General features: G+C 43.0%; 1 protein-coding gene across 3 annotated transcripts in view; it reads left to right on the top strand.

The window, feature by feature from the left end:
- The first annotated feature begins 24 nt into the window (after nucleotides 1–24).
- The window catches only part of osbpl1a (oxysterol binding protein-like 1A), a 28732-nt gene continuing 9112 nt past the window's right edge, over nucleotides 25–19644 (top strand). For 2 of the 3 annotated variants that reach the window (XM_068592961.1, XM_068592962.1), the window contains exons 1-18: nucleotides 25–234; nucleotides 3452–3582; nucleotides 3666–3751; nucleotides 3835–3909; nucleotides 4053–4164; nucleotides 4299–4384; nucleotides 5123–5267; nucleotides 5963–6030; nucleotides 6110–6154; nucleotides 6286–6359; nucleotides 6938–7001; nucleotides 7148–7249; nucleotides 9374–9502; nucleotides 9592–9673; nucleotides 10242–10348; nucleotides 13794–13956; nucleotides 15376–15583; nucleotides 17623–17698. In XM_068592961.1, the coding sequence (XP_068449062.1) occupies nucleotides 3459–3582; nucleotides 3666–3751; nucleotides 3835–3909; nucleotides 4053–4164; nucleotides 4299–4384; nucleotides 5123–5267; nucleotides 5963–6030; nucleotides 6110–6154; nucleotides 6286–6359; nucleotides 6938–7001; nucleotides 7148–7249; nucleotides 9374–9502; nucleotides 9592–9673; nucleotides 10242–10348; nucleotides 13794–13956; nucleotides 15376–15583; nucleotides 17623–17698 (1746 nt within the window). In that variant the 5' untranslated portion in view covers nucleotides 25–234; nucleotides 3452–3458. Of the gene's footprint in view, nucleotides 235–3451; nucleotides 3583–3665; nucleotides 3752–3834; nucleotides 3910–4052; nucleotides 4165–4298; nucleotides 4385–5122; nucleotides 5268–5962; nucleotides 6031–6109; nucleotides 6155–6285; nucleotides 6360–6937; nucleotides 7002–7147; nucleotides 7250–9373; nucleotides 9503–9591; nucleotides 9674–10241; nucleotides 10349–13793; nucleotides 13957–15375; nucleotides 15584–17622; nucleotides 17699–19644 lie in introns of those variants that run through there. The other variant, XM_068592963.1, reaches the window with a different exon arrangement.

Genomic DNA, 19644 nt, shown 5'->3' on the forward strand with positions numbered 1-19644 from the left:
TCCGGTCTGCGCGGATCAGCTGATGTCAAGGTAAACAGAGACAGACAGAAAGAGGTGCGTGAGCTGCGGACAGCTGCGTGTTTCTCGAGACGATACAGTCGAGTGCGTGAGTGAGTGACTGCGTGATGCGTGACGTCACAGCGTGACGCGCCGGCGGCTCAGGGGTCTCGCGGCATCACACAGCTGAAGGGGCCCGTCTGCGTGAGACTCTCTGCACCCGGAACAGCTGAAGCGGTAAGTGTGTTCAAACCCTTCTTTTGTCTCATTTTCCTTTGGCATAACAGCAAAACAATAACAACAACAACATAGTAAACAAACCTGCTCCAATCAACAAGGAGCAGCTGACAGGAGGAGTACATGTGTGTACTCCAGTACACAGGCAAGGCTGTCTATTGATAGTAAACATCAATATGGTGATATGAGACTAGATATCGTCTGAGGTTGTGGATCTATCCTGATATAGCAGAAGTGTCTTAAACACTGATCTGATACAGATTATTGATCTGATACCAGCGTTGGATCAATACGCTGCATGTCTCACTGATCAATACATCATGTCACACATAAACTCACATCAGGCTTCACATTGGTTCACTAACAAATTGTAATGAACAAATGCATTGATAAAAATATACTGCATTGTAGCTGTGTGTGTGTGTGTGTGTGTGTGTGTGTGTGTGTGTGTGTGTGTGTGTGTGTATATATATATATATACACACATAGCATTGAAATCAAAAATCTCATTGTGTAAATATTTAAAAGCACCACAAGTCAACTCTATAATATCTTATCAATATTGAGATAATTTTCCAAAATATTGTCATTAAATTACTTGAGTTTTTCGATACATCTCAGTTTATTTGCTAACTTTTTAGTTACTCATTTCATATTAATAATAATTCTAAATATTTTTACCCAATAATCTCCGGTACGTGATGATGATGATGATGATGATGTTTTTTTCTTGATAAAAAATAAGTAGAAACAGTAAAAAAAAAAAAGAAAATTTGTAAAATATATATGTCTTAAATGTCTTTCTCTTTTTTCGACTTTAAGCACAAAAAGTATTGGTATCAAAATATAAAAAGTTAAAGATCTGAGTATTTCTTCCACCGCTGGGCAGTTAGAGGAAACGGTCCATGTTGCAGCTTCAGTCACATGTCACATGGTTCAGGTTGTAAAATACAGGAAGAGGAAACCGGCCCAACATAATCCAAAAAGGAACCAGTGTAAAATATTGATAATAAACCTTTACACAGTCTCAGTCCACATGACGATCTAAATGGAGGAAAAAATGACCTTTAACAGAAAAAGTAAGAATGTGAAAAAGCGTTTGCTGCAGCAGAAGATGGATTTCGACACGTGTTGCCTAAAACCAAAGAAACTGGATCCATTTCAAAATGTTCAAAATGTCCCATTTCATATGGTTTTCCAAACCCATTTACAACATGACCTGATCCAGTTCTGACACTCAGGAGAGAGCGAGGGGTTAAAACGAGGCCTGTGATTAGGAGGCTGTACTTGTAAATGTGTAATTCTGGACTGAGCTGCTTTTGTTCGAGTACTCATGGACACATGTTTGTGTTTTTGTTGGCATATCTCCAAATGTCCTCCCATGCCTCCTCATCACTCGTCCCTGACTACTCCTTCTCCCGTGTGTTATTCTAATGACACATCAGTGTGTTTCATGTCACAGCTGGCATCACTTCAAAATCATTTACATAGCAAATTTTCCCTCCGAGTGGTCCATTTTTTAATTGTTGTTTTTCTTTAAAGTGCATGTTCCTCCAGAGGTAGATGTATTCTTATGCTCGCTCAGGAAACGTAAAAGATAGATGTAAAAAAATACTCTAAACCCACTTCCTGACCAGCCTGGACGCTCACACCGGCTTACATTCAAGACGACAGATCCTCACACGTCTTTAAAAAATAACAACACCTAAAGCCCGACACCAGAAGCCCATGAAACCGACTGCTGGACGCAGCGCTGTGGGCACAGGTCCTTTTACTCTTCAACTGGGTTTTTTTTAAGACTTCTTCACAAAGAGACCCCGGGCAGTGCCGAGTGGCTAGCCACACTTCCTCCTCCTCTGGTGTTGACCAGCGGAGCCCCCCAGGGCGGCGTGCTGGGCCCCCTCCTGTTCACGCTGCACACCTACGACTGCTAAGAAACCCCGAAACGTGAAGAGAACTCATGAAACGACCGTCATCGGGTCGGATTACAAACAACGATGAGACTTTATGAGCTCAGAGAACAACAACAAAAGTAGACGATTGTTGATTTTAGAGAAGAAGAAAAAAGAGCGTGAAGTCGTCTGCGGTTATCTTTCTTGATAAGTCATCCTTCGTCATTGTTTAGGGCACGTGAGGGAGCGACAAAAAAAAAGTCACAAGAGTGTTTTGGCAGACAGACGCAACCGTCAGAATGATGACAAGAGGTTAGCAGTCACCGGACCAGCTTTACAGGAAGGAAACTCCCCTTTCCCTTCATTCAGCCTCATGACGGTCCTATGTGCGGTCAGACTCTGGTATGCAGAAAAGAGGGAAGGGGGGGGAGAAAAAAGGGAACGTTTGCTGCGCCGTGATGGAATGTCACGTGGCCGTGGCGAAGAATTAATGAACCACGCCGACGACAGATGAGGTAATCAGACGTCTGCAAAGTGAGGAACTGGTTTACCTGCTGAAGAGCATGTGACTCTGACTGTTACTCAGCCTGGTGTGCTGCCATTGTGCAAAGACATCTGACATCTGTAAGCTGAACATGGTCAGGACTCGCGTAGAGCCTTCTTTCTTATTTAAAATCGTGTTTTAAGTTGTATTTTCACTCATTTGTTATGATTTTTGAATCTAATATCTCAATTTACTCTCAGTTTATGGAATTGAAGCTGTTTTTTTTGTCGAATTTATATGAATAGTTCATAATTATTGCTACAACGTAGCACTGCTTTTAAAAAGGAAAGAGCTGCGTTGGATTCTGGAGACAAATTACGGACGAGATGACGGCGAACAGCTGGAAGCAGCTGTGCACTGAGAACGTAGAGAAGAAGTGAAAGCGAGCCGCAAATTTAACTTTCAAATACGATAATTGTGATAATTCCACACAAACGTCTAAATAGGATCAAATGAACGACAAGCGTGTAAACTGCAACTCGACTGTGGGGCGGAGACTGTCTATCAGTGACACATTCAAACTCTTACAACTACAGTTTAAAGTTTTCTTCCCCAATACTCAAACGTTGCTTCCAGAGAGAGAAACAAACAACCTCCAGTCTCATGCGTTTTCTTGCCATTTAGCTCTAAATGACGAGTAGTACGCGTGAACTTCCTAGAGCTTTCTAGGTTTTCTTTTCAGAGCCTCTGTGCACGTGTCCCTCCTGAAAGCCTCGCTTTTGAAATTTCCAAAAAATAGATAAATAAGCATCTTGTGCCTCCATGCGTCGCCCCTCCGCAGGGGGTCCATGGAGGAGCTGGAGCCGGAGGAGCAGTTCCTGCGATTCGCCCGGAACGGAGATCTGCCGGGGATCCAGCGGCTCCTCATGTCCGCGATACGGGAGGAGACGCACATCAACATAAACTGCAGAGGTACAGGAGGAAACACGTTTTCAGTACACACCATCATAGTGTGTGTGTGTGTGTGTGTCACATAGTGTGTACTCTTTTCTCAGGTAAAACAAAGGCTAATCTGGGATGGACGCCGCTTCACTTGGCCTGTTACTTTGGACACAGAGATGTGGTGGAGGAGTTACTGAAGGTGGTCGTTCTTTACACGCGCAACAACTTAAGCTAGCTAAGTTTTTAACGAAATAGCTAACCCGTGTGTAAACCCTCGTGCAGGCAGGCGCAGACGTTAACTTGCCCAATAACGTCGGGGACACGCCGCTGCACAAAGCGGCCTTCACGGGGAGAAAGGTACCTGAACGCATCTCAGATTGTTTTTTAGCCTCTTTGCACTCTTGTCGTCTCTTTGTTGACGGTATGGTTGTGTGCATGCATTTATTCATTCATCCAGTCTATCAATCAAACAATGAAACAATCAATCACGTATTGATCAGGAGGTTGTCATGCTGCTGCTGCACTATGACGCAGGTGCGACTGTCATCAATGGGACGGCTCAGATTCCCAAAGATGTCACTCAAAGTGCAGAGATCAGAGGCATGCTGGAAGGTGAGCGAGACTTCCAACTTAAACATATCAATCTCCACGTTTCAGTGTCGCACAAGTTGCTTATATGATGTGTAGATTCTTAAAAAATCGCCTCGCTTGTTCTCTCGCACACGCCATCGGTTCACGGACGCAAGCGGCCGAGAGGACGGAGGAGAGGAAGCTGGAGGAGGAACTCCTGGAAGCTGCCCGAGAAGGAGACCTGTCAACGCTCACTCAGCTGGTCAGTGAAGATGCTGAAGCAGCTTACACGTGACCACCAGGGGGCGACTCCTCTGGTTGTATAGAAGTCTATGCGTCATGTGTTAAAGCTGCATTCTCTCTCCTGACCACCAGGGGGCGACTCCTCTGGTTGTATAGAAGTCTATGCTTCATGTGTTAAAGCTGCATTCTCTCTCCTGACCACCAGGGGGCGACTCCTCTGGTTGTATAGAAGTCTATGCTTCATGTGTTAAAGCTGCATTCTCTCTCCTGACCACCAGGGGGCGACTCCTCTGGTTGTATAGAAGTCTATATAAATGACTCTACTTCTCTCTTGATGTATTCCCTCAGTAAACATGAGTTTATGTCTCAATTTCTAGTTTCAAGTCTTCTTCAATGCAGCAACAAACAGATATTTTGTAAAATTGTAGAATGTAACCAATAATAATAATAATTTGGGCAATTTTCTTTTTTTTTAGCTATGCTATTAGGGATTGCCTGGACCGCCACTTTGAACATGTTCAAATTTAATGCTTTCAAACTCAGACAGCAGCACATTGTCCATGAAAAAATGTATTTACAATTCATGCCAAAAGAAACACACCGGCTGGATGCTGGCAGAAAGGTTTGGAGCAGCCTCGACTCTCCAGCTCTCGGAGCAATAAACCAGAGTCGTGCTTCACTTCGGAGCAGCACAATAAAGACCTGCAGGACATTTGGCATCAGACAAATCCATCTGTGTGTGTTTGTTCTGCTGCAGCTCAGCAGGAAGAAGACCCCAGACATCAACTGCACAGATCTGCTGGGCAACACGCCGCTGCACTCGGCGGCCTATCGCGGCCAGAAGCAGTGCGCCCTGAAGCTGCTGAAAAGCGGAGCCAGCCCCAACGTGGAGAACAAGAAAGGTAGGCCAGCCGCCGCCGGCCAGAGATGCCAATCACGAGCCACTGCTGTGCTTAAAGGCTGCGGGAAAAGACCAAAAACAAGAATGGATTGATCCGGCAGACAGTAATTCCCTGTGTGGTTCATTCCTCTGCGTCCACAGAGCCACGAGCGCAGCAATTAACCGCACTGCCGGGAGGCTCAGAGCAACAGGATGCAAGTAGTTGATTTTAGTCTGTTAATGGGGTTTTTGACAAAAAGAAAATTGTCAATCAATGATGGAAAAACATCATCAGTAAGAAACAAATATGTATCCGTTTGATAATAGATGTCTCTGTTATTACTTATCAGAGATAATCAGTGTGTGCATAACTTTTCAGAACTAAAGTTGAACATTAGATGAAGCCAGGTCCAAAATGATTGTTTTATTTTCTTCTATACAACCAGAGAAGTCACCCCCTGGTGGTCAGGAGAGAGAATGCAGCTTTAACACATGTAGCATAGACTTCTATACAACCAGAGGAGTCGCCTCCTGGTGGTCAGGAGAGAGAATGCAGCTTTAACACATGAAGCATAGACTTCTATACAACCAGAGGAGTCGCCCCCTGGTGGTCCGGAGAGAGAATGCAGCTTTAACACATGAAGCATAGACTTCTATACAACCGGAGTTGCCCTCTGCTACACTGAAGCCTTGTCTTGTTGGTCCTGGACTCTTCAGGCCAGACGGCGTTGGACCTGGCCGGCGACACGGCGATGAAGCTGGTCATCAAAGGCAACGCTCAGCGGGTTCGAGGCTCTTTTACCGACGTACTTTTGTTTTTGTTTTGTTTGTTTGTTTCCTTCATGCTGTTGTTGTTCCTCTCAGGGTCTGACCCGCCAGGTGAAGAAGCACGAGGGCCTCCTCTGGAAGGTGCGCTACGCCGCCGTGCTCGCTCTCTGAAATCAGAAAACAAAAAAAAAAACGAAAGGCTGAAACAAAAATGAAAAACTAAATCTCAGACACTCAGACGGCCGGTTCCTTCTCCTGTGTGCGTCCCGCAGAGCTCCAGGTTCTTCGGCTGGCGCTCCCACTGGGTCGTCCTGCAGGACGGGGTTCTGTCCTGGTTCTCCACGCAGTGAGTGAACGCCTCTCGCTGGAGGGAGCTCAGCAACCAATCAGTGACGAGCAGCACGCTGCTGATCAGAGAGGAGACTTCACTGTTTCACCTGTCTTCTGTACAACCTTGAACATGTCAGTCTCTCTCTCTCTCTCTCTCTCTCTCTCTCTCTCTCTCTCTCTCTCTCTCTCTTTCTCTCGCTCTTCTCCCCCTCTCTCCCCCTTTCTCTCTCTTGCTCTCCTTCCTCCCTTTCTTCCCCTCTCGCTCTTCTCCTTCTCTCTCTCTTTCTCCCCCTCTCTCTCTCCCTCCTTTTCTCTCCCCCTCTCTCTCTCTCTCGCTCTCCTTCCTCCCTTTCTTCCCCTCTCGCTCTTCTCCTTCTCTCTCTCTTTCTCCCCCTCTCTCTCTCCCTCCTTTTCTCTCCCCCTCTCTCTCTCTCTCGCTCTCCTTCCTCCCTTTCTTCCCCTCTCGCTCTTCTCCTTCTCTCTCTCTTTCTCCCCCTCTCTCGCCCCCCCTCCTTTTCTCTCCCCCTCTCTCTCTCTTACCCCCTCTCACTCTCCTTCCTTCCTTTCTTCCCCCCCCCCCGCCCTCCTCTTCAGGGCGGATGCAGCAGCCAATGAGAGGAGGCGAGGCTGCAAGTCGCTCACACACGCTCAGTGTTTGGTAATCTCTCATTTAACTTAGTGACACTTCCGTGTGTGTGTGTGTGTGTGTGTGTGTGTGTGTGTGTGTGTGTCTGTGTCTGTGTGTGTGTGTGTGTGTGTGTGTGTGTGTGTGTTTTAACTCTTGTGATGTTTTCATGTTTTCAGCTGCGAGCCAAAGACAGCAGCTTCTTCAGCCTCAAGTGCTTTGATGACAGTTTGCATCACTTCAAAGTATCTCCGAAAAACGACCCCAAGGAAACGCTGAGAGTAGGTTTAGTTTGACATCTGGCTGCTAATCCACATGTTGTCTCCTTTATATATATATATATATATATATATATATATATATATATATATATATATATATATATATATATATATATATATAAAGGCTCCTCTAACGTTGCGTCAGTCAATCCTCTGTATGAACTCATTCTTTGTAGTTTTGTATTACCAATAACAATAATATGTAAATATTTTGGGGAAATCTTTTATATACTTTTCACGTGTTTTTTAAAAATATATTATAAATAGTAAATAAATTATTATTATATTTTAATTTACACATTTTTCCTTTATTATTATTTATTTTTTATATCTTATTAAATACCTTTTCAGATATTTGTCACCAATATTTTTCACATATTTTACTAACGTCTTTTAACAAATGTTGAACATATTAAAATAAAATCTTTACATATTTTTTCACAATTGTTTTCCACATTTACAAATATCTTTCTGCATATATTTCTAATACTTTTTGGGATATTTACCGCAGTTTTGCCTTAAGGAGCGCTGCCAAAACTTCCATAATGAATTATTTAATAATATGAAGTTAAATATAAAGATCTCTAAATGCAGAGCAGTAAACATCCCGTTGAGTAGAGGCATGAAGCGTCTTTCAGCAGCAGCTCTTCATGTCTCACGCCGCCTCAGAGCTCGTGGGTGTGATTTCGCAGCATGAGGCCTGAGAGCCGTTCCCTCCACAGTCCTCTTTGTCATGTTAATACGACAAATGACCAAAGTTAGTCTTTTGTTACCTTCTATCCTTTCATAGAAGAATAGTCAAAATAATATCTGTATTCCTCAGACGTTCATAATGGAAGCCATTTGGATTGTGGTGTCGTTGTGTCCATTCCTTACCGTCTCCTACGCAAAAAGAAAAGTTTCAAACTAACTACGTGATCACTTCAAAATAAACGAGAATTCTACGTTTTCTAACATCGTATTGAATGTGTGACATGCAGGCTTTACTTTAAATCAAGAGGCCTGACTTGGTTTGATCCAAAGATTAAATACTAGACTTGGTTTGGTCCAAAGATTAAATACTAGACTTGGTTTGATCCAAAGATTAAATACTAGACTTGGTTTGGTCCAAAGATTAAATACTTGACTTGGTTTGGTCCAAAGACTAAAGACTTAACTTTAGTTTGGTCCAAAGACTAAATACTTGACTTGGTTTGGTCCAAAGACTAAATACTTGACTTGGTTTGGTCCAAAGACTAAATACTTGACTTGGTTTGGTCCAAAGATTAAATACTTGACTTGGTTTGGTCCAAAGATTAAATACTAGACTTGGTTTGGTCCAAAGACTAAATACTTGACTTGGTTTGGTCCAAAGATTAAATACTTGACTTGGTTTGGTCCAAAGATTAAATACTTGACTTGGTTTGGTCCAAAAACTAAATACTTGACTTGGTTTGGTCCAAAGACTAAATACTTGACTTGGTTTGGTCCAAAGATTAAATACTTGACTTGGTTTGGTCCAAAGATTAAATACTAGACTTGGTTTGGTCCAAAGACTAAATACTTGACTTGGTTTGGTCCAAAGATTAAATACTTGACTTGGTTTGGTCCAAAGATTAAATACTTGACTTGGTTTGGTCCAAAAACTAAATACTTGACTTGGTTTGGTCCAAAGATTAAATACTTGACTTGGTTTGGTCCAAAGATTAAATACTTGACTTGGTTTGGTCCAAAGACTAAAGACTTAACTTTAGTTTGGTCCAAAGACTAAATACTTGACTTGGTTTGGTCCAAAGACTAAATACTTGACTTGGTTTGGTCCAAAGACTAAATACTTGACTTGGTTTGGTCCAAAAACTAAATACTTGACTTGGTTTGGTCCAAAGACTAAATACTTGACTTGGTTTGGTCCAAAGACTAAATACTTGACTTGGTTTGGTCCAAAGACTAAAGACTAAATCTTTACTTTCTTTTGGACTGTCCAATAAAAGAGAACTTCTGTACGTTTGGTTCTGGAGGATTTAAGCGCATCAACATCTCAAAACCTATTAAAAAAAAATAGCTGAAGCTTTAAATTCCAAGGTCAACGTTTTCAAATGTCGCATCATTGAACCCAGATGAAATCAATGTGCTCCGGTCCTCCAGGGCTGGCAGGCGGCGGTGGAGGAGCACTCCGCCTACAGCACACACTACTGCTCCCAGGAGCAAGGCAGCGAGGGCGAGGAGGACGAGGAGGAGGCCAAGTCACTCGGGGAGCTCACGGACTCGCTGCAGGTGGCTGGAAATAAAAGAAAAATCCACAACTGAATAGAAAGTCTGCTGCTTTTGTTCACCTGCAGCTTCCTCTCATCTCCCTGAAACAGACGGCGGAGAAGAAGCAGAAGAAGCTGGAGGAGGAGGTGGAGGCCTTCCTCTCCCTGCTGAGACACCACGGGCTGGCCGAGAGTAAAAGCTGCTGCTCCATTGTCAATTACATTTACAATATGTGTATACGTATATATTTATACCTTTAATTCAAATTATGAGCATCATCAAGCAGATTTAAATTCACAGTTTTGACAGACTTCCGTCTCTAATCCTCATAATTAAGAGTTTGTTTTTGTCGTTAGAGGATTGTTGTGTGGCTTTTCTGGGAATATGGAGATAAAAAAATATTAAAAAAGTAAACTTTTTTATATTTTGGTCCAAATACTTGACTTAGTTTGGTCCAAAAACTAAATACTTTACTGAGTTTGGTCCAAAGACTAAATACTTTACTGAGTTTGGTCCAAAGACTAAATACTTTACTGAGTTTGGTCCAAAGACTAAATACTTTACTGAGTTTGGTCCAAAGACTAAATACTTTACTGAGTTTGGTCCAAAGACTAAATACTTTACTGAGTTTGGTCCAAAGACTAAATACTTTACTGAGTTTGGTCCAAAGACTAAATACTTGACTGGAGATTTTTTTTAAAAGTCGACTTTTTTTATTTTTAATTCCATTTAATACCTTTGTGGCGTTTGTCTCCGTCAGAGTTTCCATCCGCCGTGACGCAGAAACTACAAGAGATCAGCGAGTTGTCGGGCGAGACCCGCTCCAGCCTCGCCGTCTGCCTCGGCCTCCTCTCCAGACAGGAAGCGGTGAGTGTCGGCTTTTTAAAAAAAAAAATTTAAATATGGATATTTGGAATTATTCGGCTCTGCTGCCACTTCAATAAAACGGTGAATTACATCACTTTTAAAAAAAACTTTTATACATAGCTCTGGAATATGTCATTACTTCTGCAAAGAGCTTTTTTTCAAGTGCAAATGAGGGCCGAGTGAGAAAATATATTTTCGTATTACATAACATATTCTTTGTGTTTGAGTGACCCTTTAGAGAAAAAACACACAGAAAAAAGCCGACTGTAAATACTGTAATCAAGAGGAGCCTTCCAGCCCGTGACCTTCGGATTACAGCGATAGAAGAAGAAGAAAGAATAAGACGCAATATGTTTCTTAAGAAAGCGGCGGCACTGTTCACACCTCCTTGTGAAAGCAGCTTCGGGGAGTGCAGTGATTATAAGCTGTCAGAGTGATTTCTTCTTTGTGTCCGATTCAATGGATTTGATTGTAATGGAAGGATTCAGTGAATAGATTACATCTCTGCAGGGAGGAAAATAGATGGCACCGCTTATAGCTCACAACAAGCACCAGCCCCGTACATCACTCCTGTAATGGTCCAGGGGAAAAAAACACACACATTTATTCCTCCCTTCACTAAACACAGCGTTTACGCAGCGCTTCATCATGAGGAGAATCATCGCCGGCTCCTCGTGTGCAGAGCGGTTAAACTAGCAGCTCGTAGTCAACCCGCCGGGTGCTTTGAGGCAGAGTGGTGACTCGCTGCTGGCCCAAACAGAACCACAAGTTTTAGCTATTTTAGAAAAAGAAAAATTTTTTTTTTTTTTAAGAATTACATTTTTATTACATTTTTTAAATAATTAAAAGTGATGTATATATTTTATAATGTAATTATGTTTCACAAATGCACTATACTGTATGCACCTAGTCGAGTTGTTGCCAACCGCCAATTTTAAATGGAAGAAGAAGAAGAAGAAGAACCAGTAGCTGCAGTCTATTCCCTGTGGGATCTGTTTAACACTTTAGTTTAGTCCAAAGACTAAATACTTGACTTGGTTTGGTCCAAAGACTAAATACTTGACTTGGTTTAGTCCAAAGACTAAATACATGACTTGGTTTAGTCCAAAGACTAAACACTTGACTTGGTTTGGTCCAAAGACTAAATACTGGACTTAGTTTGGTCCAAAGACTAAATACTGGACTTAGTTTGGTCCAAAGACTGAACACTAGCGAGCTAACTAGCGCTCACAAGGGGAGGAAGTGCGCTGCAATCAGCCGTTGAACTAAACAGCTTGCGCAGTGACCATGTCCACAGCCGCCACCGGTAAACACAGAAGGTATGTGCGTCGATGAGTCAGCAGGACTTTTTTTTTTTTTACAACGCTGGCCTGAAAGCGCGGTCGCACTCATGCTCAGAAGCTGCAGCACAAACACACAACGCTCAGCGGGGGGGGTAGCATTATGCTAAGTCGTCCTCTGGCGTCAGGAAGTGTGAAGTCTTACATTGTGATATCGCTTCATTATGTTGTTTATTGTTGAAACACCTGGATAGGAATGCCCAGGTGGTTCAACAATAAACCAAATGTTTTTTTAATGAATCCAGCAAATTAAAAGATAGAAAAAATATAACAAAACAAAACAAAGTGGCCGATCGCACCGAGACGCATCGCAGCAGGTGCAGCCGCTCGAGAAACGCCCCTTTGCAAAGTGAGTGTGGCAAAACAGCTGCTGTGTGTGTGTGTGTGTGTGTGTGTGTGTGTGTGTGTGTGTGTGTGTGTGTGTGTTTGCGTGGGCAACCAGGCGAACCAAACGTAAATAAATGTTGGGAAAATAGATTTAATGACGACGTTGAGCTCCTGCTGTTTTAAGTGGAAGAGCGGGGGTCAGATTAGATAGTTTTGTCGCGGTTAAAAATCACTCATGTCAACGTCCGGAAGCAGGAAGTCCGGGGTAAAGTAGTAAAGCCCGCCTCCTGCTCGATTTGATTGACGGCCTCGGTTTCTGATCGTTACTGTTCACACAAAAAAATGTATTCAAAGCCATGCATTATAATAATAATAGTGATTTTTTTTCCGGTCTGCTCATTACGTTTGAAAACGCCCGGCTGTTGCCAGAAATCCAGCCTGCTCATTTATTCTCAATATTGTGTAGAAAGACACTACTTTAACACACACAGCGGGGGTGAAATCTCTGAGATCTTGGTGTCGTTTGATACGTGTAACAATAGCCGGTTTGATCGTCTGGTTCACTTTGAAGAATCCTGTGTGGATTATCAAAGGGAGCTCGTCTGCTTTTCATCATAATCTTCCGTCTCAAATTCTGCGAGCTGGAACGCAGAACTTGCCGAAACCGGTTTCAGTTCATTCCCGTCGCTCTCTGAGCCCGGATTTCTCTCTGGATGTCACATCAGAAGGAGAATTAGCGCGCGCGGCTCCCTGCTGCTTGTTTAAACACGGCGTGCAGGTACAGCGCTGCCGCTCACGATGCACCGCCGCGGTCAAACTCAAGCTGTCCAATATGGAAATCAAGTGGGAGGAGTTAACCTTCACATGGTCACGCACAGATTCAGTGTAGCATGTAGCATTCTCACCTAACATGCACGCGTAACATGCTTGTGTAACATGCATCACATGTTTGGTGAACATGCACACGTAGCATGCACGCATAACTTGCACGTGTAGCAAGCACCCTTAGCATGCATGTGTAGCATGCACGCTTAGCGTGCATGCTACACATGCATGTGTGGCATGAACGCAGAATATACCCACGTAACACGCTGACATAACATGCACGTGTAACGTACACGTGTAGCGAGCATGCGTAACATGCACGTGTGAAACGTTCACGTAGCATAGCACGCTCACCGAACACGCGCTCTCCTGCTGAAGAGCGTCTTGCCGCCTCTTTCGTCGGCCTGTAATATTTCCACGCCGTGTTATTGAAAAACTAATATGGTTCTGGGCTGATGGCTTTTATATATCTGAGCCCATTACTCGTCATTTGAGCCGCCTCCTCCTCCCCTGGAATCATGTTCTCCGGGGCGGCCATTTGAGACGGCGGCGTCCAGGCAGCTGTCCTCCATTACTGGTAAACGCGGCCTCGTCCCTCTCAGCGCCGCCTCCGTCTCTCTCTCTCTCTCCGTGGGTCTGATAATGACAGGACGGCCTCAGAGGGGAGGGTTGTGTTTGTGTTTGTGTTTGTGTTTGTGTTTGTGTGCACCGCGGCCGGTCCGAGTGTCAAACTGTTAGCGTCGCACACAATTGGACGCCTGAAGACTTGTTGTCTTCTGTTCTGTAATGAGAGTCAGAATAAAACAGTTTGGCGGCCGAGAAAGCCCTCCCTCTGTGATCAGTGGAGGAAGATGGAACATTTCTGTGACTGATAAGTCTGTTGTGTGTGTGTGTGTGTGTGTGTGTGTGTGTGTGTGTGTGTGTGTGTGTGTGTGTGTGCGTCGTGAGCTCAGGTGCGCAGTCTGAAATTGGAGCAGGAGGCGGAGAAGAACCGGATCCTCTCGGAGGCGCTGCAGACTCTCGCCACGGAGCACCACGAACTCGAGCAATCCGTCGTCAAGGGATCGCCGCCGCGCTGCGCCCTCAGCGAGGATGAGTTCCACGACGCCGTGTCTGGTGAGTCCGCACGTTATCAAAAACACGCACCCGGGGGTCAAGGAGATTGCTTGATTGAGATTCTGTCGTTCCCCTGTAGGACGAGTGGAATACTTTTTGCTTTTCCCTCTCCCCTCCCGCCGGCGGGTGTCTTCTGGTGTTCGGGGTGACGTAAGCGCGAGTGTGTGTTCGGCCCCGGTTGTGTTGAAAGTAACTTTTTTTTTGGGTTGTAATAACTGACTGACGGGTGTGAACTGTGTGTCGTGAGTGGCGACTAAACGTTTGCTTTCATTTCTTTGTGTTTTTGAAGTGCCAGCGTTTACCTGATGTGATGCTTTTGGACGAGAGGAAGTTCACACGCATGCGTCTGATCTGCACGAGAGATACGGAGGTGTTGGCTGATTTATTTATAGAGCAGTCCACGATGAAAGAAAATATATACTTTAATAAATAAATATGATTAATCGTATTATAGAAATGATAAGATAACAATACATCAGATATAAATACCGTAAAAGTCGGGTTATAAGCCGCTACTACTTTTCAGTAGGTGTCCCCGCTGTAGCCAGCTAGCACTGCTGCTAGCGCTGCTGCTAGCTCTTCGCTAGGTCCCTTCTAGTTTATTTTTTTTGCTTAATCACAGAAAACCGCGAAGCGTTGTGTTTCCTTTAGTTCAGAATGAGCCCTTCACGTCTACGTTGGGGGGCGGGGCTACTTTACGGCGTCCGCTATGTTCCTACAGTAGCCCAGAATGGACAAACCAAACACTGGCTTTTGGAGGGAGACTTTGACATTTTCTCCAAATACATTTGGTTGCAATAAGAAGTGGGCGGAGTCAACGTGACATCACTCAAAATGGACTGTTTAGCCCATTTTTGTTTTTTTTGGGCCGTCGCCATCTTGTTTTTTTGCAACCAGAGGTGGCACGAGAGGGTAGCCGACGCCCTCTAGCAGCTTTTATCGGCCACTGGTGGGCCGCAGAGCGCCATCCAGTGGGCCGCAGAGGTACTGACAGATTATTTTAGATTAAATAAATATGTTATTGTTTTTTTATATCTAAATGTGCACAAAAATTCCCATAAATATATATATTTTTTTTCTCATTTTTTAAACTTCTTCATTGAAACCCATTGTGCGGTATGTACAATAAGTTGACACCTCGTCCAACTTCAGTCTATTGTGTCGGAGCCGTTCCCTTGGATGCAGGGACGCAAAACTGATAGCTTTTTTTTCTCCGATGTGGAGAGGAAATATGACCCTGAATACATTAAATTAGGATTAATAATGACAGGTATGTGATGAGCGAGGCTTCCTTTTTCACAACTGGAGGTCATTGAAGCCACTAAACCCTGCACACCGCTGCTCTAACAGCACGTCACCCTTTGCTTCCACTCTTTACTTTGAAAACAGTGCATGAATAAAAATGTCCGTCCACTGCAGAATCTGACTCGGAGATCTCCCTGAGCGGCTTCGAGACGGTGGCCAGCCATTCCTGCGGGGAGGACGACGACGACGAGGAGGAGGAGGAAGAGGAGGAGGTGGAGGTGGACGACGAAGGCTCCGTCACGTCTTTTCGCAGCGGCGCCGCCGTCATGGATCACAAAGGCGACGGGGACGAGACTCGACCCAACGGGATCACAAAGCATAGGTCAGCGGCTTTCTGAACGGACCGCCGGCCCCCTGAGCTTTCACCCCCGCTCATCAAAAGAAAGAACAAACTCCATAAAAAGCTCCCATCTCCTCAAAGGCCGCAATTTACGCATCGCTCTGTTCTTTACGATCATTAATATCGGCGGCGTCGGGATGTTTTTATTTCCCCGACCCCCCTGCGAGAGATCTGTTCACTCAAGCGTCTTTTCTTTTTTTTTTGTTGCATTCCCAAGTCGTCCCTCGAGTCTTTCCACTTCGTCGTGTGAATAATTCAGAGTCGGCCCGGTGAAGGAGAGAGAGAGAGAGAAAGAAAAGAGTCTCATTGAAAGAAGTGGAGCTCTCTGTGTCGGAGCTGTTTAATATTGATGAGGTCACAGTGTAACGCAATAATCAGTCTCGCGGTCCCGTGTCGGCGACGTCGGACTGCGTTTCACTCGCGTTGAATGGATTTCAATTTTCATTTTTGCATCAACACTTCCTGCTGGTTTTTGTTCACATGGCTTGATTGCTTTATTCTTGCGATTTCAATCATTATGCATCACTTTTTTTTGTTTATTTTAAAGGCGGCTGTGGAGTCCTCAGAGGCCAAAAATGACTTGTGTCAAAAAGAACTGCGAGAGAATTATGTATTAATATAAGTTTACGCTGCATCAATACTTTAACCAACTTCCTCGCTGATTATAAACACCAAATGTTATTATTTTAAATGTGCTAAATGTAGTTTTAATGGTTATCAACATTGATTTTGATGCTTTTTCATTTTTTCATAAATGTTACTCTCCAAAAACTTTTAAAATATTATTTATTAATATTCTATTTCCACTTTCACCAACTTAAACCTTTTAACCAACTTCCGTCCTGATCATAACCCAAAATACATTTTCAAACTTTTAACCCTTCAAATGCCAGTTTGTTTACATAATGATGCAGTGTTTTAATATTGTCTTTTACATCGAGCTTTGTGACAAATACTGTTTTTAAAAGTTCATTTTCTTGATCAATTTTACTAATATTGGAGCTTTAAATCAATACCTCTTTTATACAGTGTTTTTTTTTGGTACATTTAATGAATATCTTTCCAAATCATGGGATAGGAGGAGAAAAGTAACCACGATGGATAAATTATCCAAACCCTGTTTTTATTTTTTAATCCTTCCACACATAAAAAAAATATATTTATTTTCTGTATATTTAATTCTACGGTGGATTGTATTTTTTAACAGTTTGAGGAAAGAACAATGACATTGCTTTTCTGGTCAAATAAAGGTCAAATAAGAATACAATGATGTGTATTATGCTGTATTATGTGCGGCGCTCCATAATACAGCAGTGATGCCCCTAGTGGAGGTCAGGAGAACTGCATGTACTCCCTCATGGGCCATCTGGTGAGAAAATAGTAAATAAAGCTCCATGATTTGTAAGTCAAGGCTCTAGATTTAAAGCCTAATATAATCAAATCATGTTTCATACTGCAACCGCTACCAGATGAAGACAATGGTTGTTTTAATGGGTTTAATGGGGAGATTTGGCCTCGCAGTGTATTTTAGACTCGTTAGAGGACCGTCCCAACGACAAAATGAAAACTCACACCGATGCCAAAATGACCCAAAAGAATGGAAACACCTTAAATGTCCCTAATGGTGTTGAAGAGTTAGGGATATTATCCAAACGCCGACATTAAACCTGTCAGATGGACTGGGTTTGTCGGGCGTCGGCTCGTCGTATCTGTTGGCGTGTGATTGGATGGCTGTTCGCCGCCGTCGGTACCGGTGTTGATTGTCTTCTCTGGGCTTTGTTCCAGTCGTCACACAATACATTTCAGGCTTTGGTTGTCCATATTCACTTAAATAAGACATGAATCCTGCAGCTATTATGTGTCTGGCGGTGCATTTACTCTCACAAAGAGCGTCCATTTTCACAAAAAAGTCCATTTTCACAAAAAGTGTCCATTTTAGAGCACTAGTACAAAGCCAATGTCCTCTCACAAACCTTCCACTATGTGTTAATGTGTGTCTGTGTGTGTCTGTGTTATTCTAGGACCAGCCTACCTGCACCAATGTTTTCAAGAAATGACTTCAGCATTTGGAGCATCCTGAGGAACTGCATTGGCATGGTGAGAGTGATCGTTTTCTAAAAGTCACGCTCCATGTACCGGATGAAGCTGTTTTCAGTGTTAAAGCCGTATGAACTCCATTTTACACGAACTGGCTCAACACCAAACTGCAGACACACACAGTTAGAGACCAGCTGGGGAACTCAGTGGAGCATTTAGCTGCTGGAGAGACAGAAATGTCACTTTTTTCGCGAATAACGACTAAATAATGTTCCTGCGTATCGGCTGAATGTGTCAATAACCTTTTGGAATCCTCCCACGGCAATTTTAAGTCCCAGCATGCCCCATTCAGAGAATCTTTTGACATAAAATATGGAATATTTTTCCATTTCTGAACTGAACGACACAGTTTTCTGACTGAAACTCCTTCCTAACAGACCAAGACTTTGTTTTATTGTGATTTTTGTTGCAGATTCTGATTCTTTAGGTCCTAATCTTTCCTAAAAGGTGTCTTATTGACGCTCCAGGAGGCTTTTTTGGAGAATCTGGCTCATATCATGCTGGATGTTCATAGTTGCGATCAAAGTTGCTCATAGTTGTTCATAGTTGCTGAACAAAAACATCCAATAAACACAAGTATTGGAATCAATTTGAGGTTCAAACACAGGGAAAGAGGTCGGGAGACAGTTTCCAACGGGATAAGCAACCGCTGAAGGCTGCAGCCTGTTGTCCGACAGCATCGTCTCAGCAACGTGTCTGGACTTCTAGATCAGACCATGAAAGAGTTCAGGCACCATCATCCTTTCTATATATTTGAAAAAAAACACTTTTGACCGTTATAAATCGTCCTTTCTTTTTGGCGCTGCCGGAGGATACAGTCGATGTGACAGACACCTTCCCCCAAAGGGAGATAAATGACGTACAGCCCTCGCTGCCGATTGTTTGAAGACCAATATTCCCTTTTTGTCCTTTTCAATATTTGGCATTAATAAACGTTCAAAGCATCGCCGTGCCGGGAAGGCGCTTTATTTTCTTTATTTAATGAAAAACGGGTCCTTCAATTGCTCTTCTGAATCCAGCTCTGCAGCTTTTATTCATAACCCGAGACGAGCTGCATTTTCTTTTCCCCGTATGAATGGTTCAATACTTCCATCCTTCCTTTATCCAAACCGCGGATCAAACTGGAGGTCGTAGGGACCCGAAGTTCAGAGTCCTGATAAACGTAAGCTGCATGTCTCTAGGAGGAAGCCGGAGAAGAGAACCGAGGAGAACACTCACACAGACGGGATCGATTATTTATATATATATATATATATATATATATATATATATATATATATATATATATATATATATATATATATATATATATATATATATATATATGGTATAATTATCCTGGATGTCAGAGATCATTCTGTGCAGTTAAGATAAGATGCTTAGTGGAAATAGAAGAGAAAGAGCTGCGATTGAAGATAAAAGAATCTGTGAATATAATGAAGCCAAATGAAGTGGAGAGGGACATTTATTGGATTTCATATCGTCTCATTTTGATTAACAATAAAACATTTAAAAAGCTCAATTTGTCTCCGTCCTGTAGAATCGTCGCTCACAGAGGAATTTGGTTTCATCCAAAATGCAAAGAAGATCTCGCATTTATGCAAATATGGTGTTTTTTTTAGCATCATAAGCCTTTGAAAGGTCAAACCTCTGTCCATCACGGTTTTCTTTTTTTTATAATAATAACTAAATGTTATGCTAATTCTCCAAATAAATGTTTTTTTCTATTCAATTAATTTTTTTAATTTTATTTCACATATTCAGATACACGACGATGATTACTGGATGAAATGCGTGTTGACGTGATAAGACTAATTATTCATGCGTCGTGCCGTTGGCGTCGGCTTGTTGTTCGTTCGTGTGTCTGGATGATGCCACGAGCGACGGAGGGTCACGTCAACGACCGGAAAACAAAACTAAAATGTGAATTAATTCATATTAGTTCA

This window comes from Clinocottus analis, unplaced genomic scaffold, assembly GCF_023055335.1.
Source record: "Clinocottus analis isolate CAN_PGR_092001 unplaced genomic scaffold, fCliAna1.0.p SCAF_28, whole genome shotgun sequence".
Taxonomy (NCBI): domain Eukaryota; kingdom Metazoa; phylum Chordata; class Actinopteri; order Perciformes; family Cottidae; genus Clinocottus; species Clinocottus analis.